This window comes from Colletotrichum phormii (assembly GCF_030913505.1).
Source record: "Colletotrichum phormii strain CBS 102054 chromosome Unknown BDP81scaffold_4, whole genome shotgun sequence".
Taxonomy (NCBI): Eukaryota; Fungi; Ascomycota; class Sordariomycetes; order Glomerellales; family Glomerellaceae; genus Colletotrichum; species Colletotrichum phormii.
In genome coordinates, this window is record NW_026851446.1 from 160,170 (window position 1) to 181,240 (window position 21,071).

A 21,071-nucleotide genomic window follows, 5' to 3' on the forward strand; every position below is an offset into this window, starting at 1 on the left:
CCTTCGACCCAAGCCTTCGGGTGAGACAAAGACTTTTCGACCTTGGATCAAGTATCTGTAATAGACGAGGAATTGACTTGGAATCAATCCTTGGCGTTAAGTTGCATAGTCCATTTGAAGGGGCCGCCAGAGGGGCTGGCAACTGACGCGGGTTGTTTCTTTTGCTGTTATCTGATTGGCCAATCTCTCGCATTTCGGCCCAAGAGTCTGTCGCAATCCCATGGCCCCCATCACGCAATAACTTCTCCAAGCCTTTTTCGTCAACAAACATGTGGGTGTTCATGCCGCTCGAGACACTCAAGACTTAATAGGGACAGACATGGATTATCCTCGCCGTCGGACGCACATCCCACACAAGGTGATTGACTCGTCATCTTTGCGGCATTGTGCAGCTCTCCCCAGTCGGCATCTAGACCCTCACACGTCCATACCCCCCCCCCCCCCCCCCACAAATCACTCCCGTTAATCGAGACGGGATTCCTTCCGCTTAGCTGAAGTCTCCGTAAAGTAAGCTTGAATTAGTTCTTCGTAGCGCTCTTGCTGCCTCAGGCGGGGACTGCCGCCCAGCTATCGACGACGACATTCAACTTGGCCGGGCCCACTCCGGATCACACCCCCCACGCTCTCTAGCACAACTCGTTGGGCCATTGACATGCAGAGCAATTCAGTCAAGCAATTGCACCATAGATAAGAAGTTCTATTTGCTCAAGGGAGCAAATCGCCTATGAGGTGATCGTCTTGGATCATCGCGACACTGTGAAGGCTTTTCTTTCTCTCCGGAGAGCCCTGTCATCCAACGTCGGGATGGAGGTTTGAGATGGATCTGGTTTGAAGACCACAACCAGATTGTCGGGTCCAGGGAGGGAATGTATAAAGGTCCATGCATCTCCGCGGACCGGATAATGTTCCCGGGACCTCTGTGTGGCTTCGCTGAGAGCTCGAAAGACTTCAACAGGATTTTGCACCCAGTGTGACAATTGGTTTGTCAAGTTCAGCCATGGCCTCCACCGGAGTTGAAGGGCCCTTCAGGGACTCGATCAAAGAGGTCAACACCATTCAGACGCAGGCTGCTACCGACACTTCAGCTTCGTCTTTAAAAGAGCAGGTTGCTCAACAGTACGGGTCCACGGACGAACATGTCTTTTCGGACCCCAGCATCACCGACCACTGGCGCAAAGTCTACGAGAAGGCTTCTTACGAGAACCGTCACCGTTTCGACCCCAACTACACCTGGTCGGCCGAAGATGAGAAGAAGCTGGTCAGAAAGGTGTGTAGTACCTTGTGAACCTGGGCTTGATGGTCACAGATCTCAGATGCTGACTTGACTCGGTGTAGATTGATAGGAAAATCATGGTGTGGGCTTGGGTAAGGACTACATTCTCTGGGCAAATCGATAGACTGAAGCTGATGGAATCACCAGGTCATGTTCTGCGCTCTTGATCTCCACCGAAGAAACATCAACCGTGCGATTTCCGACAACATGGTAAGAAGGAAACAACCTGAAGTCCAGCAATGTTGAAGGCGCTAACTCTTTTGATAGCTTCCGGAGCTTGGCATGACCACGAATGATTTCAATTATGGACAAACTGTTAGTATTCTCATACAACAAGACATCTGGTGGAACTTACAGGCTTAAACGTGGTTCAGATCTTCCTTCTATCATTCCTCGCTGCCGAGTTGCCCAGTGGTCTGGTTAGCAAGAAGCTCGGTGCCGATGTTTGGATTCCTTCCATCATGGTCGGCTGGTCCATCACTGCTGGATGTCAAGCCTTTTTGTCGAACCGTTCTGGGTTCTACGCGGTGAAGGCTCTTCTCGGTCTTCTTATGGGTGGATTCATTCCGTAAGTTTTGCATTTTTGACCTTTCCTTAACGAGCGCAAGATACTGACATAAAGCAGCGATATTGTTCTGTGGCTCACATACTTCTACAAGTCTAATGAGTTGCCTCTGAGGCTCGCATGGTTTTGGACAGCACTCAGCACTGTCAACATCGTTGGCTCCCTGGTCGCTGCCGGTGTACTTCAGATGCGAGGCGTCGCAGGATGGGCCGGTTGGAGATGGCTGTAAGTTTTCGTCGCGATCGCGGTCTCTCGTCCAGAACTGACTTTGGCTAGGTTCCTTATCGAGGGTATCGTGACTCTCATCATTGGTCTCTTCTCGTGGGGTCTGATGCCTCCTGGTCCTACGCAGACCAGAAATTGGTTCCGTGGCAAGGATGGATGGTTCACTGAACATGAAGAGTTGATCATGGTCAACCGCTTGCTGCGGGACGACCCGAGCAAGGGCGACATGCACAACCGGTATGGATCCTCCTGTTCTTTCAAACCCACAGCAAACTCAAGCTAATTCATTGAATAGCGAAGCCGTTGGTCCTTCTCTTCTGTTCAAAGCAATCAAGGATTGGGAGCAATGGCCTTTGTACCTGATTGGCTTGACTGCTTACATTCCGCCGTCCCCGCCGAGCACCTACCTGTCCTACATTCTGCGCCGATTGGGCTTCTCAACCTTCCAAGCGAACCTTCTCGCCATTCCTTCCCAGTTCCTTTTTGCCGTCAACCTCTTGATCATCTCTTGGGTTTCCGGGAAGTTCAAGGAGCGCGCCATCGTTTCATCAATCTCAAACATCTGGATCTTCCCCTGGCTTGTCGCACTCGTCGCCTTGCCCGCCGACACCAGCACCTGGATCAGATACGCCCTATTGACGGGTCTGCTGAGCTACCCTTACTGCCACGCGATCTTGGTCGGTTGGAATGCCAAGAACAGCAATGCCGTGCGAACAAGAGCTGTCAGTGCCGCGCTGTACAACATGTTTGTGCAGGCCGGCAACATCGCGGCTTCAAACATTTACCGAGACGACGACCAGCCTCTGTATCGCCGCGGAAACAAGATCTTACTCGGGGTCTGCTGCTTCAACATTGTTCTGTTTTACTTCGTCAAGGCCTTCTACATCTGGCGTAACAAGGTTCGCGATAGTCGGTGGAACGCCATGTCCAAGGAGCAACAGGAGGACTACTCTCTCAACACCACTGATGAAGGCCAGCAAAGGCTTGACTTTCGCTTTGTGCACTGAGTAGCCAGCTCTGTGTTTTGAAAGAATGCAATGGCATAGCATCCTTAGAATCGTTTGTCAAGTTGAGATCTTTGAGGACAGAGTCAGTCTCCGAACTTAGAGACGGCAGGTAGTCATCTGGTTGTGGAGACTTTCCATTCTTACCAAGTACATAGAAGATAGCCCCGTGAAGAACATCAAGACTTTAATCCATCTTCTCAGAAGTGTAAAATGAAGTCGAGTCCAGAGTCATCTCAACCAGTCTGAGAGCTGATTACGAATGGCCATCAAATAAATGTTATTTTAATGTTAGGCTCTTTTTACCTAAGAAAAAAAGGCACGTTGCTTTTGTATCTCGGCTTCAATGTAGATGCAGTTGGTGATGCAGGCGGTCACGATGGGCATCATTCCATCGCCACGCGAGCTATTTCTGTGTGTGCTAGGCCTATCATGGACAGAGCTTACGATAACCGGTTAGCTGTATTTTAGCCAACGATCCATGGTATTCTGATGAAGGCTCTGGTGTTACTCCAGGGGTCAATGCTACCTACTTGATGCAAGGGATCAAATCCTTCCAGGGACTACGAATATCTCCAGGCTTCAAGATTCCATAACGTCGTGTCTGTCTTCCCGTCGTCGCGTCACGGGGAAGAGAAGGAGCCCTTCTCCCATTTAACCAGGAGCAAACCAGCCTACTTCGACCGCGATTCTGCGTCAGCGAAACTCACATGCAATAATGAGCATACTTCCAGGAACCGACACGCCCTGGACGTCGTTTGATATCGGTGGGAATTGTTCCCTGTCGGGAAATTACTTTGCTTGGCTTTTGACACAGAACAACGAACCGCCCTACCCTGATGTCGCAACATTCTGGCGAACAGCGGTTGAAGGCCATAACAGCATCAACGCAACTAGTGCCCAAATCGTTGATTGGCATGAGTGGACGCGCGCAAACAGAGCTGATCTGGCCGATCAAGTAATTGACAAAGCGATATGTCGCAGTTCGATGTGCCAGTCAATTGGGTCTGAAATTGACGGCGGCCTCGCAGGCTATGGGGTACGCATATAATTGAACATCTCTGCTACGCAAGAGTGGTACTAATATCTCAGAGCTCCTGACTTCGTACGGCATTGATTGCATCTTGCTCACCGTTTACTGTGCTTTTGCGATCCTGAATTTCCTCCAGCGCAGCAAAACATCATCCAGCTCGGCTGAACTGCTTCAGGCACTGCCATCTGACGCCAATCCAGGTCCTTTTTCTCGCGTCAACGAGGCGATTAGAGGCACAAGATATGGCCTGTTTATGGCCGCAGCATTTGTCTCTCTTGGGATTGAGGCCACCGTCATCTACAGCCAAGTAACGCCTATCGTCTATAAGTATAACTCATCCTTACAACTCGTTGTCTCAGCTCTCAGCTTTTACCCGCTGGCAGCAATGCTCCCGCTCATCCTAGATTCCACACGTCGTGGCTGGATGAAGGGGACTATCCTTGTCGGCCTCTTCCTAATTCACACGTCAGCATGGGTTCTATGCACCAACAATGCCCAATGTTGTTGTTGTTCTATTTAACGCCATGGCGGCAAGGGCGCAGCCGCCCTTGCGGCAGACCTCCCGGAGGGTATGTGGCGTGAAGGGTCGCAGGCTCTAGCTATATACTATATAGTACACGCCGTATCCTGACGTCCTCCAAATCTTGCTCGTGAGCTACTATGTGTTCTATCCATCCCTAGTTCCCACTGGTGCCCTAGTTCCGTTATAACCATCTGGTTTCTTAATAGAGGTAGTTTGTCGTTTGGAGGATAGGTTATGACCTATCTCCTAGTACCGCGGGCAGATCTTCTGGAAGAAGTCTGTCACGCAGAGGAAGGCCTGGAAGCCTTCAGAGTCAGTGATTAGCCCCTTGAAGTAGCGATCGAGGGACCCTATAGGTCCTACGGGCTCCTGGCGGCTGTAGGGGTAGAGGGTGGGCCACTGTTGCCTCCTCAGTAGGGTCTTTCGGCAGTAGACTAGATGATCTGCCTCCTTAACCCATCCACAGGAGCAGGTGAGTAGTGCTTCTGTGTGGTTAAAGCGTTGGTGATATTGTTTAAAGTCCCCGTGGCCTGACCGTGCCGCGAGGAGGTGATGAAGGGCAGCCCTAGGGAGGCCCAACAATGCCCAAGCCGACTACTACCACAACGAAGTTGTCTTCGATGCCTGCCCCCAGAACCACCCATCACAGATTGTTGTTGGTGCTGCCATATTCACAATGGCTGCCATGGTGTGGATGCCACCGCTCTTCGGGCTATGCCTGAGTGTTGTGCTATGCTTTTATGGGTGCAACAACCGCAAAATGTGGCAGGCGCAATGGCTCAACAAGATTGCCTAGGGCGCAGTCATCTTATACGCCACTATCAACTTCATTTGTATGTGGGGAGCCTGGATAATACTTGTTATCTTCTTCGCCGGTGCTTCAAAGACAGGAGAAGATTGGAGTCTGGGCCAGGCGCTTGCCATCACGCCCTGGATCCCGGTCCTGGTCGAGTTCATACCTATCTTATGTTGTAAGTTTAACACCGCCCCCCTACTGGTCCATCGCTCACATGTGAAAGTCGGAGCCGAAACCGGGCATACCGGTCGTCTGCCTATTGAATACAAAGCAATGCGAAGGGAAACGGTTCTCCACCAGCAGGAAACAGATGGGTTTTTGAACGAGGCGGGCGACTGTACATTACATGATCCTTGAAAATCGGCCTGAAAGTTTGTCCTTCCGTATCCAATATCCTCTCATATCTTGATGACTGATAGCAACCTCCACGAAACATCTCTCCAGCTTGGCACGGGCTGTTAGTGCCATGCTAAAGAGGGGCCCCAGTCCCCGCGGTTTGCCGCTGCGCGCTGGGGTGCATTAGCTATACGCTAATCAAACCCTTAACAACGCACATTTTCCCCTCGAATCGAGCCGACGATTATTCAACCTAACGAGCCGCCGTCGACTCGAATTCGCCTTCCGCAGGCTAGACGAAGTCTTCCTGGTAGGGCAGGGAGCAGAGGTTCCATCTAGCCTCCCGAAGGAGACGGGCGACTTTCTTTCCCGGCGCAAGTGGCGCTTCCGGGCCCAAATTGAACATCACCGACCGACTTTTCGACTTCGCTCTCTCAGCACCTTTGCCCCTTAAACGATCGAAGACTCCCTCGAAGAGATGAAACGACCATTGGGTAGCGATGTATAGCCACGGCTATATACAGCTATGCTCGTTACAGAACCTAACAGCAAGCCCTACAACCTAGTCTTACGAGGTTTTGCCCCTTGTGGTTTCCCTTGTGGCGGTATTACCTATTACGATATACTCCGGACGGTTACTGGAACGTTGTGTAAACCAGAAGCCTGCGGGCTCTGGGTCGAAGGATAGGAGATACTGGCGGAATTGCGTTCTAGGGACGACCATAGCACTGTCTCGGGCAAGCCAGCGGCACCCAGAGACAGGTTAAACACATAGTTGCCTTTGGGCACGATTTGGAGGACGAGCTGGACTGTATCTAGTGATAGCTATAGGCCTACGGCCCTCCACGCCATATACCCTTCGGGAGGTCTGCCGCAAGGGCGGCTGCGCCCTTGCCGCTACGGCGTTAAAATACAACAACAACAACAACAACAATTGATGACTGATAGGCGGCTTCTAATTGTAGACAATTGAAAACTCCCATCGCCATCCCGTCAAACCGGGATAGAAAGCGGCACGACGTATCGGTCGAGTGGACTAGTCACCAGTGCCCCGGATCGGCCCCGTCATAACATCGGACCGCCAACAACGACCATCGCCTCGCAGCCTCGCCATAGAGTCTCATCCAAACAATTCGAGATGTCGTATGAATCTTTGCTTCGAATGGCCAGACATCTTACTATGTCATTGGTCCTGACGTGAAAAATGATACGTGCCGAATAGCAGAGGTTATACGTATTCTCTACTGAGGCTTCCGAAGAGAGCATGCTGGCCGAGAAGAATAATCATGACCCTGAAAGCGTTAGGAAAACCTCACATACATATAGAGTTGCATGATTGAACTTACGAGTTGAAGCTCTCCGGCTTCAATTTTCATCAGAGACAGGACCATGAAGGGGCTTGATGTTGGCACTAGTCCCGTCCACTACGACTATGTCGCCTCTCTCAACGCCATAATTGACTCCAGCTGTAGCTCCTTTGGTGACTGTATCCTGGTTCTGAGGTGGCCAGGTCTTTTTCCAAGGTTGGGTCTTTACGGGCTTTGGGCAGTCCATGATGATGAGAAGAAGCGATAATTTGATGAGACTGTATTTCAGGAGCTTGTACGCTGCTTGAATCCAACTTGAAGGGGGCGTTTGGCTCCTTCGATATCAGTATCAGATGCTCACAGAACTAAAGGAGGTGGTTGCACGTGGTCTGTTCACTGTCCAAAAAAGATGCAATGTATCTGGCTTGAAGCCCTTGGTGTAATTTTCGACGACCTTGCTTCTGATGACGGATGTGATGCTTGGGCAACTGACAATGAAGCGGATCCAGGACAAAGATTCTGTCAGAGCCCTCCCGGATAGGGGCTAGTCAGAGGTAGTAAGGAGTCCAAGCAACAAAGGAGCAGCTCGGATATATATACAGCGCAGGGAGTACACGTCGAGGGAGGAGTAGATTTCAGTAATTCATCATTCTACCCCTAACTGCAGTTGGCCTCTGAGAGCTTCCACCCTGCGTCAACACCCCAACTTGACAGACTCACCCAGTCTGTTCGCAGGCTGATCAGAGGGTGGCAAACGTACTTGAGAAGATCTTAAACATTGCACTAACGATGCGAGAATCGGGAGCTAACGATCCAAAACTTGCTCAACACTCTGCAAGTTTTCCGAGGCTAATTTACACCGCTTGGCTGCCGAGTAGTGGCGGTCAGAGATAAAGATTCATGATGTGATGGGTGGAAAATTACGTCTAACGAGTAGTGTCCCGATTAGCAACATCCGATCATTAAACCACCTGCGCTCCCTGTATGCAATGGCACCAGATATCATCGGGAACCATCATTTTCCTTCACCTGTGTTATTTCGTTGAGAACACCAAGCGACTTGTAACCAGACCGGTAAACCGATCAACGGCCGCACTCGAATGTAATGAGTGGAATGAATTATTTCTGAAGCTAAAGCTCCGGGGGACACTAAACTTTCTGAGCTGAGTGATCTACCTTATGTTTGATTATAGCAATTATGATGAATACGTTTCTAAAGTGTCGATGTAAGCTTGCACTGATAGCACACGAAAAGCGGACATCGGCCACAAGATGATGATCACGGGAACATCTTGATGTACATAAGCACTTGACCGAGCGTAACACAGAAGCTACATACGCTGACGTGGCGAGCTGCAAGTGTTCTCAGCTTCCATGGCCATGTTGTACTAAGAAGCCACCTTGCGCATGCAGGGCGATACGATATGTGTATACATGGACCTGAGGTCCCCGAAACCGGAAACAGGGAGAGCTTTAGTAGCTTGAAAGCGAGCACCCGTGTCATCAATTTCAACATAAATTCTCACTCTTCCTATACGACCACTGAACCCAAGGGAGTTCGTCGTGTGAGGCTGACAACGCCTTTACTGCTCCCCACCTTACCTAGAATGGCACTGCCTTCGCCCTCGTACTTGACAGCGCACATGCACTTTTTAGCTCGCGACCCAAAGTACGAACACGAAAAGCCTTACACGCTTCGATACGTCCCAAGCCCTAACGACGGCATTCCTCAGAGTAACATTGACAGAGTCCAACATGAAGTCAAGTTCCACGACCTGCGCCTTCGGTCCTTGGACTACAACGAGTGTGGCTTCACAGTGACCAACTGTTCGTCCGCCTTGCAGTATGACGACTACGCCAACACAGATATGATCGAGAAGATCCACGCTCCCGAAGTCATGGTTGCGGTGAGACTGGCTCTAGCGGCCTCATCAGTTGACTTGCTTGACTACGTGGTCAGTACTGATCTTGAGTCTGGAAAGTTGATAGACTAGTGAAGCAGGCTCTGGCTGATGCATGCTCGATGTACAAAGTAGGTGCGCCGGCGACATCCGAACTGGCCAATTGCAACAGGAAATTCATACGCTTTCAACCAGCCTGCTTCAAGGGCGCATATCGGTCAGTTCTCACCTCTCGTTACCCCGCTCCAAAGCTTATTGATGCGATGCCGGACAGACCATACCTACGAAGGTGGCAGGTCCATTATTCAAGAAACCTTTGGGGAGAAGGCAGACTCAATCTTGGGGCGACGCTGGCAATGTGTCAAGTAAGCCTTAATCTTGCACTTCTGTTCTCAACACAACATTTTCGCAAGCCTCAATGTCCAGACCCCGTGAAGCGTTCCACTAGCTTCCGTAGTGACCGAAGCACACCTACTATCAGCTCGGCTGAGCCGAGACTCTGCCACGTTTCTTTCTGTCACTTATCAGTCGGAACCACCCATATCATGCAATAGGCTGACCTATGTGGCTTACAAGCGTGTGGCATCCTCTTCAAGGGCCCTTGGTCGATTGGCCTTTAGCATTGTGCGATGCCCAGACCGTCGACTTTGCACGGGATACGATGACGGGCGACGTCGTCGATCGTGACCACGTTTTCGAAAATACTCAGGTCCATTTCAATGAAGGGCAGACTTGGTATTACCTCTCGAATCAGTTGGCGACAGAATTGATGATCTTCAAAAATGCCGACTCGCAGGAGCCACAAGGGGCGACTCCAGGGGTTCCACATGCCTCGTTCGACAATCCCATCACGCGAGAGGAAGATTTCAGAAGGGAAAGCATCGAAATGCGTGTCTTGGTTCGATGGAACTGACAAGGAAAACTAGCGTGCCTATGATTGTTGCTTCCGATACCCGTCTACCTCTGCACAATGCGTGGTCAATCCGACTTCATCTCCCCCCAGTTAGTCTCGAAGTACTCGGAAAGCGGCTGCAAGATCTCGCGATCTACATCTTCTGAGAAAGAATTTGCAGCCGTTGTGAGAGAAATCGCACCTGTTTCCCGAACTACTTCGCACTTCAAGCAAGCCTCTACCACAGCCTGATATGCTACACTAACCTCTTCCTGCAATATCTTCCGCCCTAGAATGGTTAGGGCGGTATCGTAATCCCTCTCGTCCTGACTGTCTTCTCCAAGTCCTTCAACAGTCGTATTGCCATACTTACGCAGTTCTCTCCATCGAGATAGTCTCATGCCCAGCGCCAACTCGATCAATGCAAACCCAAGTCGAACTAGCAGCGGCTCTCGAAGAAACCTCCAGATTCTTGCTGGCGTCCCAGTTGACTTTGCCTCGGAAGTTGGTGCAAAGATGGTGCGCGTCACAAAGAGTTGGACCTCCCGGGCATCACCATCCTTGACTGAGAAATCCCTCCATGTCCACCACCTGTCAATCCAAGATGTTGACCAAAACTGCACAATAGCCAGAGCGAGTCTCTGTGCGATATCGACGCGCTGTTGACGGGATAACAGCCAATCCTCGGCTTCAGGGAGCTTCTCGTCGAGGGATATCACATGGTTGTCTGCCGTTGCTGGGTCTATGGGGCGGGCTGCAAAATGTTTGCCACCATGGCCAAGTGTACCAACTGTTTGATACGATCTCCGAGTGTTCGCGACGTTCTTATCTAGACTTTTCACTAGATCGCACATATCGTAAATTTCCCTCCCATTGTCGTTAGATTCGGAGAGTGGCCGGTAGAATATGATTGGAAGTGCACGAGTAGCGCGTCTTTCGTGGGATCCAGTGCTAGTGCTGTTGTGGCGAGATCGAGACCACGATGTCCTGGCATCGTCCTGGCTTCTATATCGTCAGTTCGAAATAGTATCAGTAGAGAGTAGTCAGATGCTCACCCTGGACTTTTGCTGAATTCCGTACGCTCAGGTGTGCCCACAATTTCAGGCGCCATAACTCGACCCGTTCTATCCAAATCGCCTTCATTTCCGATGTTGATTGCTGATACCGTGGACATTGTAGGAAGTCGAGATTCTGAGGAAGCTTCAGAGAAGGGTGTTTCGGTTTCGTCGCCGATATGGAAGTACACTTGGAACTGAGCGTCCCCATTGATGTTGAGATCCGCACCGTGTCCCCCGCTGCAGCTGCAATTATAGCTGTTTTCGAGAATTCGGGAGAATTCGTTTATATGCTTTGGTGCTACACGTTTTGATCTCATGATGGTCGAAGCCCGGCGCTTCCTGCTCGAAGCCGGAGATTTCCACTTCAGCGTGTTTTGGGACTGTTCGAAAATCTGGACGAGCTGTTGCAATTCCGTGTTATGGTCTTTCAGTCTGTCAAAGGATTTCTGAAATTCTGAGTGCGGCATATTGATTCTCATCTGGCGAAAGTGATGCTTCATTCGACTCCTTCGCGTGCCTGTCACTGTCTAGCCGAACGTCAGCGTGATGCTACTTATCGAAAGATAAAGTATACATGAGCTCACAAGATCAGCTTGGCCGTTTTCAAGTTGGCTACGTAGGCTGTTCATTGTCGTTTCGATCTGCTTCAGGACAGACTCCATCAAGTCGAAGTCTCTTGTACCGAGACGACTGCGCAGTCTCATTCGGAATGATGGCTTTTGCCAGAATGAGATATCAAGTTGCCTAATTTCCGTGTTCGTCAAATTATCATCGACAGTTTGGTCATTTTCTTGAACAAGCTGTCTTACACAGTGTTCGTAAATGATCTGCTGGACATCAATCCTGCGTAGAAGCAAATCGCGGTCATCTCCATCCTTAGCTGCCTTGTAACCTTTGACAAGACTTGCGATAACGGGCCATAGTCCGAGGACCAGCCCAACCGCCTCGATGCCTGACATTTTGTACTCGAGATGCGAGTCGGCAACGGTTGAATATCGCGCGGAAGTAGATGGAAGATGCGGAGAGGATTTTATCTCAGTAAGAACATATTATCTGAATTAAATTTCCCAACTTCAGTCAAGATAAAAGGGCTCATCGACCGCAGCCTGATTGAACCTTCACATGTGTTAGCACACCCGATCCACGCCTCAATACTCTGGGAGGCATTCGGTGACGAGGATCTAGGAGCGGGGTACACTCATCACACCCTCCGGTTCCAAGCCACGCAGCCTTACTTTGGTTCCTGACGTTATGTCCGGAGCCATCGGTTCGGCTCACATCAGTCATCTTCTTTCCTCTGCAAGTTAGCATTATTTCCAATACTATGAAAGTATGAATGAACAAGCGGGATTTGTACTCTTGAAGCATGGCCGACAATCATCACGTTTGAGTACGACAGTTGCCCGGCATGCTTACTGCATACAAGCCTCAAGTCTTCTTCCGTGACGCATCTCAAGAGGGTGCCAAAGCGAGTACGTCTATTGGTTGTGGATCATTTGGCTGAACTTGCATTGCACTCTCTCTATTCTGCAGGAAGCACGGTACTTTTCTGTTGTAGGATGTAAGCATTCCACCTCGCACACCATCATCCATCATCCCGAGCTGCGGTGTTCCGAGGCACGTTCAGGTACTTGGCACGACTGCCTCTCCATTTTACCAAAGCGAGCGCACTAGCATCACTTGACATTCGATCTGCCCCCCATCTGTTCGTTGATCTTGCTTAAGCTTTCCCAAACTTCAGAGCTTCGGGCACCACTGAATCAGACTCAGACCTGAGCTAGACTTTCCCTGCTTGTAGTTCGCATCAACAGGATGGATCCTCGCTTCCCATCAGCAGTGTATGCTACCATACGTTCTGGGAAAGACCGAAAGTCAACTCTCGGCGAAAGGGCCCTGATAGCAGCCAATTTTGAAGAGTGTCGTGAAACTCTGCAAAGCGTCCATACGATCTGCAAAAATCTCAAGAGCAACCACCCGGAGATCGAACTTGATATTGCTGATCAAGTATCGGCGTCATTCAAAACGTGGGGCAATGACATCGGGGCCTCCAATCACAATCTGGATCGCAGTCTACGGCTGAATCAAAGGCTTCGTGACCAGGTTGTTGCGCTATTGAACGTCTTTCAAGATGAACTTGAGCAAGGTACCGCTTATTCCATCAACCTCCGGCTAGTTTGCATTTGACCTAGATTACTGACTGATGATCTCGATCCCCAGACATTGAAGCTCTCCAATACGGCATCTACCAAACGAACGATACAGATTTGGCCGAACCCCATTTTGACGATGAGTTGGGTCTAGCAAGCCCCCTGCCGCAGACCGAAGGCACATGCATAGCTGCTGAGATTCAAGAAGTCTTTCTTTGTGCCGAGGAATCACTCGACCAGCTTAAGTCTCTCAATCCTGCCTTGAGAGAGGCTTATCCAGAAGACCTGAATGGCGGCTCTGGCAGCTCAAACGCTTCCAGCGACCCGCTAGACAATCCAGTTCACGAACATCTGGAGTTGACTAGATCAATGTTTCCTGGCGCATCAGAAGTCTTAATCGAAAGGCTTGGACGAGCCAACTGGAGACGACAACAATCCCTTCGTGTTGTACGGGAGAGAAGAGCTGTTGGTTTGAACACTAAGGCCAAGATCTCTAAACTTGGTCCTCGGCAGGGCCCCAGGCGTGATGTTGCTGTTGACGCTTTCAACTTCCAGCAGCCTGCCCTCAAGGTCGGCAGCGATCACGCAAAACACTCAGTCCCCCGGCTTGAAGGTATTCCGGAAAGACCGCACAAGCACGATTCCGTCTCTGTCTCTGACTACAGCTCCTCTTCACATGCAGAGACATCCCTTGCACCATCCATGTTCTCTCGACCCCATTTTTCTCGTACAGCATCACTCACATCTTATGCACAGTCCACGGCTCGGAAGCCAGATGCACCCCCTTTTATCCGTGGGACTGAGCATCTGGTACCACCACCGCCCAGATCTTTGGATGGTCAGCCATTCACATGTCCGTATTGCTGTTTTGAGGTCAATTTATACGAAGAGTTGAAAACCACTGAAGATTGGGAGTCTCACGTGTTCGAAGACTTACTCGCTTATCTCTGCACTTTTGACCATTGCGACTGGGGTCGCAAAGCGTACGGTGCGCGTGACGAGTGGTACCAGCACGAGTTACGAAGTCATCTCATACCTCAGGTATGGAGTTGCGAGTCGTGTCAGAAGGAGTTCGAAACCAAGTCACACCTAGAAGAGCACTTGTTGAAGTCACACTCGACTGACTTCTCGCCGGACGAGGCTACTGAAATGGTGTCATTCTTGAGGCCTATTCACTCTCGCAAGTCCTTCACACGAGAAAGATGTCCTCTATGTCCCTCCCCGCTGGAGCCAGCAGAGATGAAGAAACACATAGCGAAGCATCTAGAGCAGTTAGCTCTGACAGCTGTGTATGGAGAGGAGTCTACGGAAGAAGATGATAGCGATGATATCATGTCTCAAAGCGCTAGCGACAACATGTCCGAAAGAGGAACGAAACTCCGGATGCTGCAAGCCTTCGCCGACGAGCAAGTCGCACAGTTGGGACAACGTCCAAAACCAGCGGAAAACATTGACGAAGACGATATTGATGATGTTTCAGACAAGGATGAACCAGCATCGGGCTTCTCTGAGGTGGCAGGAAGTGGATTAGCTGGCCCATCGGGTGCTTGGAGAGTACAGGAGTTGATGAGTGGTGGCACTCGTCCGAGCCGCCATGTCGAACAAGGCTCAAGTCGTTTCCATCATCGACCTCGATCTAACACAGACTCAACACAAAGATTCCCACTCGTAGAAACAAGGACCTTTCCCAAAGATGAAAGTTTCAAAGGGCGCGAAAAAGAGCTGGCCAATCTCTACAAGATTCTGTCAGAGCCTGGCCGAGTTTATGTTCTCAGTGCTGAAGGTGGTATGGGGAAAACAACTCTGGCCGCTGAGTTCACATACCGATATGAGCAGTCTTTCGAGTACATCTTTTGGGTTCAGGCCGAGACACAAGTTGGTGCTTCGGAAACATTCAACGAAATTGCTCTTGTGCTCGATTTGGCGGCACCTGGCTCTGATCCAGAAGAGCTGACGAAATTCGGGCGAGAATTCCTAGAAACCACCAAGAAGCGATGGTTAATGGTCCTCGATAATGTGGAAAAGTGGGATAATATTGACGGCTTCACACCAATGAAGACATCGGCGACAACAGGCAGTATTCTCATCACCACGAGATACCAAGGGCTTACAGCACCATCAAGGCCAATCAACTACTATCGCAAAACCCTTGAAGAGCTACCAACGGAGGAGGGAAGAGAACTTCTGCTGCACGGACTGCCCCCAGATCTTCGGCCATCCACTTACTCTGTGCGAGACCCTGAGTACAAAGCTGCGGGAGATCTGGCAGCTCTAGCCGGCTTGCCATTGGTAATCGTCCTCATTACTGGGTATATGAAGGCAATGAATTGCAAGCCGTCTGAGTTTGCCAGCTACTGGGACTCGTGGTGGCTGGACAATAACCCAGGTTCTGGTCCAGAAGACCAGAAAAGCACCAAAGGAAGGCTTGACACCATCATGAAGATTTCTACAGAAGATCTCAGCAGTGATGCAAACAAAGTCCTCCGCATATTGTCTTTCTTAGACAGCGACGGAGTTCCTAAGGACCTCTTGGTTGTCGAGAAAGGTCAGAACGGGCCGAGTTATCTGCAGGCCTTCAGGTACGAGCCCCAAGTGTCATTTTACTCCTTTAGCTAACCTTCCTAGGATCGAGAAAATCTTGAATCAGTTGATATCCAAGCATTTCATTTCTGAGAAGACCCAGGACAACAAAAAGATGTACATCGTTCATCGATCAGTACAGATGCGAATCTCCCGAGAACTTCACAAGAAGACTCGGCAAGCCGAAGAGTTGTTCAAACTGACTGTCGAGCTGGTCCGTCGACGGCTTCCGCGGCCTTCTTTGGAATTTCCAGACCAACAAAAATGGAGCCATTTCAAGGAATACTTGCCACATGTTGCGACCCTCCAGAAGATCTACGCGGACCAGGGCACGGTGATCGCTCTGACCCCTTTCATCGAGCTTGCCGAGTTGTTCAAGGACGGCGGAGTGTTTCTGTGGCAAAGATTCCTCCGAAATGACGCCATGCGGCTTTTGTTAGCTGCAGAGAGAATCCTCGACCAACTAGAAACGAATCACGACGAGCTAAGAGCTGAGATCCACGTTACGATGAACCTCTTGCTTCAATACCTTGGAATTTCCCGCCGCAAAGAAATCAGTGAAAGATCAAAGAAGATACTCGAATTCAATCAGAATCGTGCAAGGCAGCTGGAGGCTTTGGGAAAGCTCACAGATGTCGACAGGATCCGAGTCATCAACGCTTTCGCGGACTACGCCAATTCCTTGCTTCAGGGCAACGACTTCAAAGCCGCTGATTCGATCTACAGAGATTGTCATGAACGGTTGCTTACCATCACATCCGAAGAATCGGATCCTTTTTCCTTTGCAAAGCTTGCACATCACATGGCTTATTGTAGCATGTATCGACACGATTTTGAGGAAGCCATCCAGCTTTCCGAGAAGGCTGTCCGACTCATGCAAGTATTTGGCAACAAGTTGCTTGTTCTGCGATTTCAGTTCGACCTTGCCTGCATTATTCTGCAGAGTGGCGATTTGCAGGGCTCCCTAGACCAGCACGAGATTATACTAGCCGAGAGGATCAGACTCCAAGGCAAGGACAGCTACTTCACGTTACAAAGTCAGTATGCTGTGGGTGCATTGTACTCCTACCTAGAAAGATGGGACGACGCCGAGTGAGTCAAGTCAGTCCCCATTTGGTCTCGTTTTGACTAACAGAGCATCAGATGGCAAATCAACAACGCCTTACAGAAAGCCGAAGGTAAGCCCGGTAAAAGCGTCTGGTCAGATGCTGCGACCGCGAGAGCCAAGTTCCACCTTTCCCAGATACTGAAGGCGCGGAATGGTGGCGAGTTGTCAATTGATGCAGAAAAGCTAGCCCAAGAAGGGAAGGACGTGTTATCAAAGCTACTTGTTTATGATGACATCTCCGGAGTCAAGGAGGAAGACACAGGGGCGCTGTTCGATCACTTACAGCCGGTCTTCGGGGGACGTTGGACGGGAATAAGTCTTTTGAAGTACGTATCCTAGCCAAGAACAACTAGAGCTTGGTATAGTGAAGATGTTTCGTTACCGAATGCTTCTAAGTTTTGGTCTCGGTGAAATTGAGACATTGCAGCAAGCGGGCAGGTCACTAATGTACAGAATACACACATGTGGTGGGTTGGCACGTTGGCTTTTGTATGTGGGCAAAAGTGGCAACTAAAACACTCAATCAAGTGGGCTAAATTACGCCACACGAGGTTCACAGCTATAATTTCGAGGTTTGCAACTTGGTTTCTCTTCAGAATTACTGTCGTAATAGGTACTTTGTAAACTGAGAGATAGTTATACCAACAAGAGCTTGTGCACGATGGGATGACTATAACAGACTGAGTAAAAGGTTGCAGACTGGCAGCCATTCGCGTGCAATAAATGCTCACTTTAGGTCTTCTGCTAGCGGAGGAGGGTGGTCTCACCGAAAATCTGCAGGGCGCGCAGTCATGTAGATGCAGCAAAGATCCTCTGCAACCCCTTCAAAGCGACCTCGGAAAATCACCCCGGTCTTCCCACGCTCATCGAGACTACCTCATCCAGGGAGGCATGTGACTGTGGGTTCACCAGCCGCGCCTTGTGGCATCCTCAATGCCAAGTTCTCAGGACTACCCGATGCGAGCCCTTGCACCAAATTTTACTCCATCTTCTATCTTCCAGATGCATCCACATTTATCACAAAGCGAGGTAGCAAGTAGAAGATATGTATAGTAGAAAGTAGCTTGATTCCTCTAAGTGGAAGATCCGTATAAGGGTTATATCTATATACCGTACAAGACGGGTAATCGGCTTGTGGAAAGCGGTATCGTACGGCAGTAACCAGCAGCGCCACGTGTGGCGCTGCGACAACATTGAAGGGCCTGGGTGGATTCAAGCCGTCAACGTCAGAATCACAGACAGCACGCAGTGTGCCCATCAGTCTGGACGCAGCCCAGTAGGTGTTCTTCTGCAGTTTATCTCCCGGCCTGGTTTCTCGTCCATCACCTACACTCTACGGAAGCAAATCTGGCTTGAAAAGAGCGATGTGTGGAAGGAAGACTTTCGTAAGTAGTAGCTTACAAACTATTTTAGTAATATTGCGAGAGATGGATTCCCGTCAGAAGCAAACTTCACCAAAAGAGGCGCAAAAATCAGACCATGTCTTTCAGGGGTGGTCCTTGAACGCTCTCGCTCTTGCTCTAACTTGAGACGGACCCATTGCCACATGCGAAGTAACTCGGTCTGTTCCGAAGAAAGAAGGCGCCAAGTCATTTCCCACGATGCAAAGGGACTCTTGCGGCCCCCCATGTCTGGTCCTCGGTTAGACAAATGCAACCCCAGGGCTGAAAATCCCCCTTGTCTAGCGTTGTCACTAGTCTAAGCTGAGATGATCCTCCGGTAAGGAACCTTGCCTGGACTCCACGATGCCGAAATCCGGATTGGATGGATTGATCAGATAACGAGAGTGGTGGGGTAGCAGAGCGGATCTGATAACTTGACTTGGCATCGTGTGCAAGAGAATAATTCGGCAAGGAACTTCAACTTTGGTTTGTGGCGTTTATGCCACCAGAACTAAACGAGGTAGTACGTGATACTTTTGATATCCGTCTACTAAGTAGTCAACTAAGGGTATGAGGCAGGTACATATACCCAGAGACCGTTGAGGCGTTCTTCGTGTTCTTCTTGAAGAGTGTGGACTACACTCTAGTCTACATGTACCTAGTTGCCTTGGAGCCAATAGTTTTTTGGTATTCACTATGTGGATGCCAACATAGGCGTTGGTCGAGCATGCTCGCTAAACCCAGCTGTTGGTCATGGCCATATGTTGAAAGCTTGGCAACGACACGGCGGGGAACAGTTCCACAGACACGTTGGTCATGGATCAATGGCCTTTTGCTAGCTCATTAATCGGGTCTGCATGAGTTCATGGCTGTCCCGCCCATTTGGGTGAGTGGGCGGAATCGAGTCACAGAGTCCGCAACCGAGTAAAAGGTTGCAGCCATCAACACTTGGCCGAAAATCCCCAAGGGTCTAGGGCGTGAGCATACTTTTGCTGCTAAAATGGTGGATCTGATAACTCTAAACGAGCCTGGACTCTGGACGCGGTGGAATCGTGCCGAAGAGCTCGCTAAGTTGGGAACTTGAGTGGCCCACTGGTATGTTACTTGGAGTTTCTTGTGCCAACCTGGTCCACGTCGAAGATTTGAAGCTCCGCATCGCAGATACTATTCCGTGGGTTGGTTGCGCCGGACGCTTCTTTCGTCTGGGCGAGACCAGAAAACTTGTGGAATTTTGCCTCCCTTAGGTAGTCAAGAGGAGTTTCCGCACCGGGTGTAGCAGGGGTTCGACTTCAAGGCCCTCTCGTCCTTGTTCGGAGTAGTTGGAGGGGCTTTTGGGGAGATCACAGATACATGGCTTAAACCGAGAGACAAAGGGATGTATATAAGTTCAGAATAATTCCTCGGTCAGAGCCGTCACTTTCAATAGACGCCCCAAATCATTGTATTCTTAAACCTTCCACTGTAGTTTTGGTACAATTCACATCCGCAAAGCCATCTTGTTATACCAGACCTTCAAGCCAGCTCTGCTTCGAACATCAGTCAACACGGGTTACGCAATTCTCCCAGCGCTTATTCCCGACATCCAGAAGGTCTACGACTCGTATTTCAAAGCCTTCACCGGTGATGAGATGGGAGAGATCATGGTTAAAGTCCTTTTCCCCAACGGCACAAACTCTGAAGAGTTCCGTAAGGCACACACTGCTGGCACCTTGGCCTGGTGGCATCACAGCGACTGCCAGTACACCTACAAGTGCGTCGACACCGAGACTGGCGAGATCGTCGGCATGGCGCTGGGCGACATCTACCTCAGAGAGCGTACTGAGGAGGAGCGCAAGAACCACGGTGTTGGTTGGATCGAAGGCAAGGACAGAGAGCGAGCCGAGGCTGTTCTCAACCCCCTGCACGAGGCTAGAGAGAAGCTGTTTGGTGGGCGCCGTTACATCTGTAAGTCAACAGAATCCGTTTCGTAGAGGGGTCCCCCTGGCAAAGGAAACTGACTCGACCTGCTTCTTTCAGACTCTCATGTTATTGCCGTCGATCCCAAGCACCAGGGCAGGAAGGCTGGAGCCCTCTGGTGTAAGTGGGGAGCGGAACTCAGCGACAGCCTGGGCCTCCCTCTGTACTTTGAGTCATCCCCTTCCACATACAAGCTCTACGAAAAGATGAGCTACGAGACTCTGGATGAGAAGATTGTCCACAGCGCGGAGCTCATGGAACAACCGGAAGACACAGTCGTTCCCCTCATGGTCAAGATGCCTGCATGTGCAGGGGGCATGACTTTCAAGGAGTGGCGTGCTGCAGGATACCCTCCCTTCAACAATGTCAAGAGTATCCCGGCGGCTCCCGTAGTCGATATGATTGGTGTCGACCAGAAGGCTAGCAATGGTGCCATGTCTGTGGAGGTGCAGGTTCAGGAGGTACATGTTTGAAAAGAGGGACCTTGTTTTTGATATTGGCGTTCTAGCATGCTTGAAAATTCCCCTATTTGATTAATGCAATCGACTTGTATAATGCTTATTTTGTCTGTTAATCATGTCTCCCCGCTACCTTTCAAAGGGTCTTTTGCAGGCGAGGTCTGTCATGGAGAGCCATGACTCGTTGCTTGGATGGCCCTGGTTCGGTTCTCGGAGTGGAAATTAGGCTCCTTGGTCCGGAACAGGGGCACCGGCGTCGGCAGGATCTCATTACTGTTGGCCGTACGGACCCACGGTGCTGTTTATACCGTCTTTGGAATTCCGTACCGAGCGTGGTGAAAACAATGCAGTCTTTTCCACTAGAACTTAGGGAGAAATGTGCGAGGGTTTCTCCTCCGGCGGAGACTTTTGTTTGTACGTAATAAACGCTCGCAACCGTCCCGAAAGTGTGGCACGTTGTCTTAGCGCCCAAACTCTTGGAAGATGGAAGTCATTACAGAGAAATACCTGTCTCATGCTCAGTACTT

General features: G+C 50.2%; 6 protein-coding genes across 6 annotated transcripts; 5 read left to right on the forward strand and 1 right to left on the reverse strand.

Annotated features, from left to right (window-relative positions):
• Positions 1-997: 997 nt before the first annotated feature.
• BDP81DRAFT_367584 (major facilitator superfamily transporter) lies at positions 998-3,283 on the forward strand (the record flags this gene model as incomplete). The annotated part of the gene is made up of 8 exons (XM_060586543.1): positions 998-1,267; positions 1,336-1,365; positions 1,421-1,483; positions 1,541-1,588; positions 1,648-1,841; positions 1,899-2,063; positions 2,115-2,300; positions 2,359-3,283. 8 exons carry the CDS (start codon positions 998-1,000, stop codon positions 3,068-3,070), a joined length of 1,668 nt encoding a protein of 555 aa, XP_060448664.1. The 3' UTR covers positions 3,071-3,283.
• Positions 3,284-3,709: 426 nt separating this feature from the next.
• Positions 3,710-4,824, forward strand: BDP81DRAFT_157745 (uncharacterized protein). Its single transcript, XM_060581968.1, has 2 exons — positions 3,710-4,106; positions 4,162-4,824. The coding sequence occupies exons 1-2, from the start codon at positions 3,786-3,788 to the stop codon at positions 4,618-4,620; spliced, it is 780 nt and encodes a 259-aa protein (XP_060448665.1). The 5' UTR covers positions 3,710-3,785; the 3' UTR covers positions 4,621-4,824.
• Positions 4,825-8,626: 3,802 nt separating this feature from the next.
• On the forward strand, positions 8,627-9,365 carry BDP81DRAFT_419285 (uncharacterized protein). Its single transcript, XM_060589762.1, has 3 exons — positions 8,627-9,017; positions 9,099-9,180; positions 9,238-9,365. The coding sequence occupies exons 1-3, from the start codon at positions 8,670-8,672 to the stop codon at positions 9,330-9,332; spliced, it is 525 nt and encodes a 174-aa protein (XP_060448666.1). The 5' UTR covers positions 8,627-8,669; the 3' UTR covers positions 9,333-9,365.
• A 214-nt stretch (positions 9,366-9,579) lies between these two features.
• BDP81DRAFT_468970 (uncharacterized protein) lies at positions 9,580-11,872 on the reverse strand (the record flags this gene model as incomplete). Its single annotated transcript, XM_060594507.1, has 4 exons — positions 9,580-9,872; positions 10,058-10,860; positions 10,911-11,440; positions 11,498-11,872. 4 exons carry the CDS (start codon positions 11,870-11,872, stop codon positions 9,580-9,582), a joined length of 2,001 nt encoding a protein of 666 aa, XP_060448667.1.
• An 853-nt stretch (positions 11,873-12,725) lies between these two features.
• BDP81DRAFT_311482 (uncharacterized protein) lies at positions 12,726-17,087 on the forward strand (the record flags this gene model as incomplete). Its single annotated transcript, XM_060583722.1, has 4 exons — positions 12,726-13,056; positions 13,131-15,639; positions 15,686-16,732; positions 16,784-17,087. The coding sequence occupies 4 exons, from the start codon at positions 12,726-12,728 to the stop codon at positions 17,085-17,087; spliced, it is 4,191 nt and encodes a 1,396-aa protein (XP_060448668.1).
• Positions 17,088-19,130: 2,043 nt separating this feature from the next.
• BDP81DRAFT_508925 (acetyltransferase) lies at positions 19,131-21,045 on the forward strand (the record flags this gene model as incomplete). The annotated part of the gene is made up of 3 exons (XM_060595712.1): positions 19,131-19,182; positions 19,670-20,074; positions 20,147-21,045. The coding sequence occupies 3 exons, from the start codon at positions 19,131-19,133 to the stop codon at positions 20,557-20,559; spliced, it is 870 nt and encodes a 289-aa protein (XP_060448669.1). The 3' UTR covers positions 20,560-21,045.
• Between the last annotated feature and the right edge of the window lie 26 nt (positions 21,046-21,071).

Coding starts and splice junctions, on each gene's coding strand:
- BDP81DRAFT_157745 (XM_060581968.1), top strand. CDS start 3,786: ATGAGCATACTTCCAGGAACCGACACGCCCTGGACGTCGTTTGATATC. Junction 4,107..4,161: donor GCGGCCTCGCAGGCTATGGG/GTACGCATATAA, acceptor AATATCTCAGAG/CTCCTGACTTCGTACGGCAT.
- BDP81DRAFT_419285 (XM_060589762.1), top strand. CDS start 8,670: ATGGCACTGCCTTCGCCCTCGTACTTGACAGCGCACATGCACTTTTTA. Junction 9,018..9,098: donor TTGACTTGCTTGACTACGTG/GTCAGTACTGAT, acceptor TGTACAAAGTAG/GTGCGCCGGCGACATCCGAA. Junction 9,181..9,237: donor TGCTTCAAGGGCGCATATCG/GTCAGTTCTCAC, acceptor GATGCCGGACAG/ACCATACCTACGAAGGTGGC.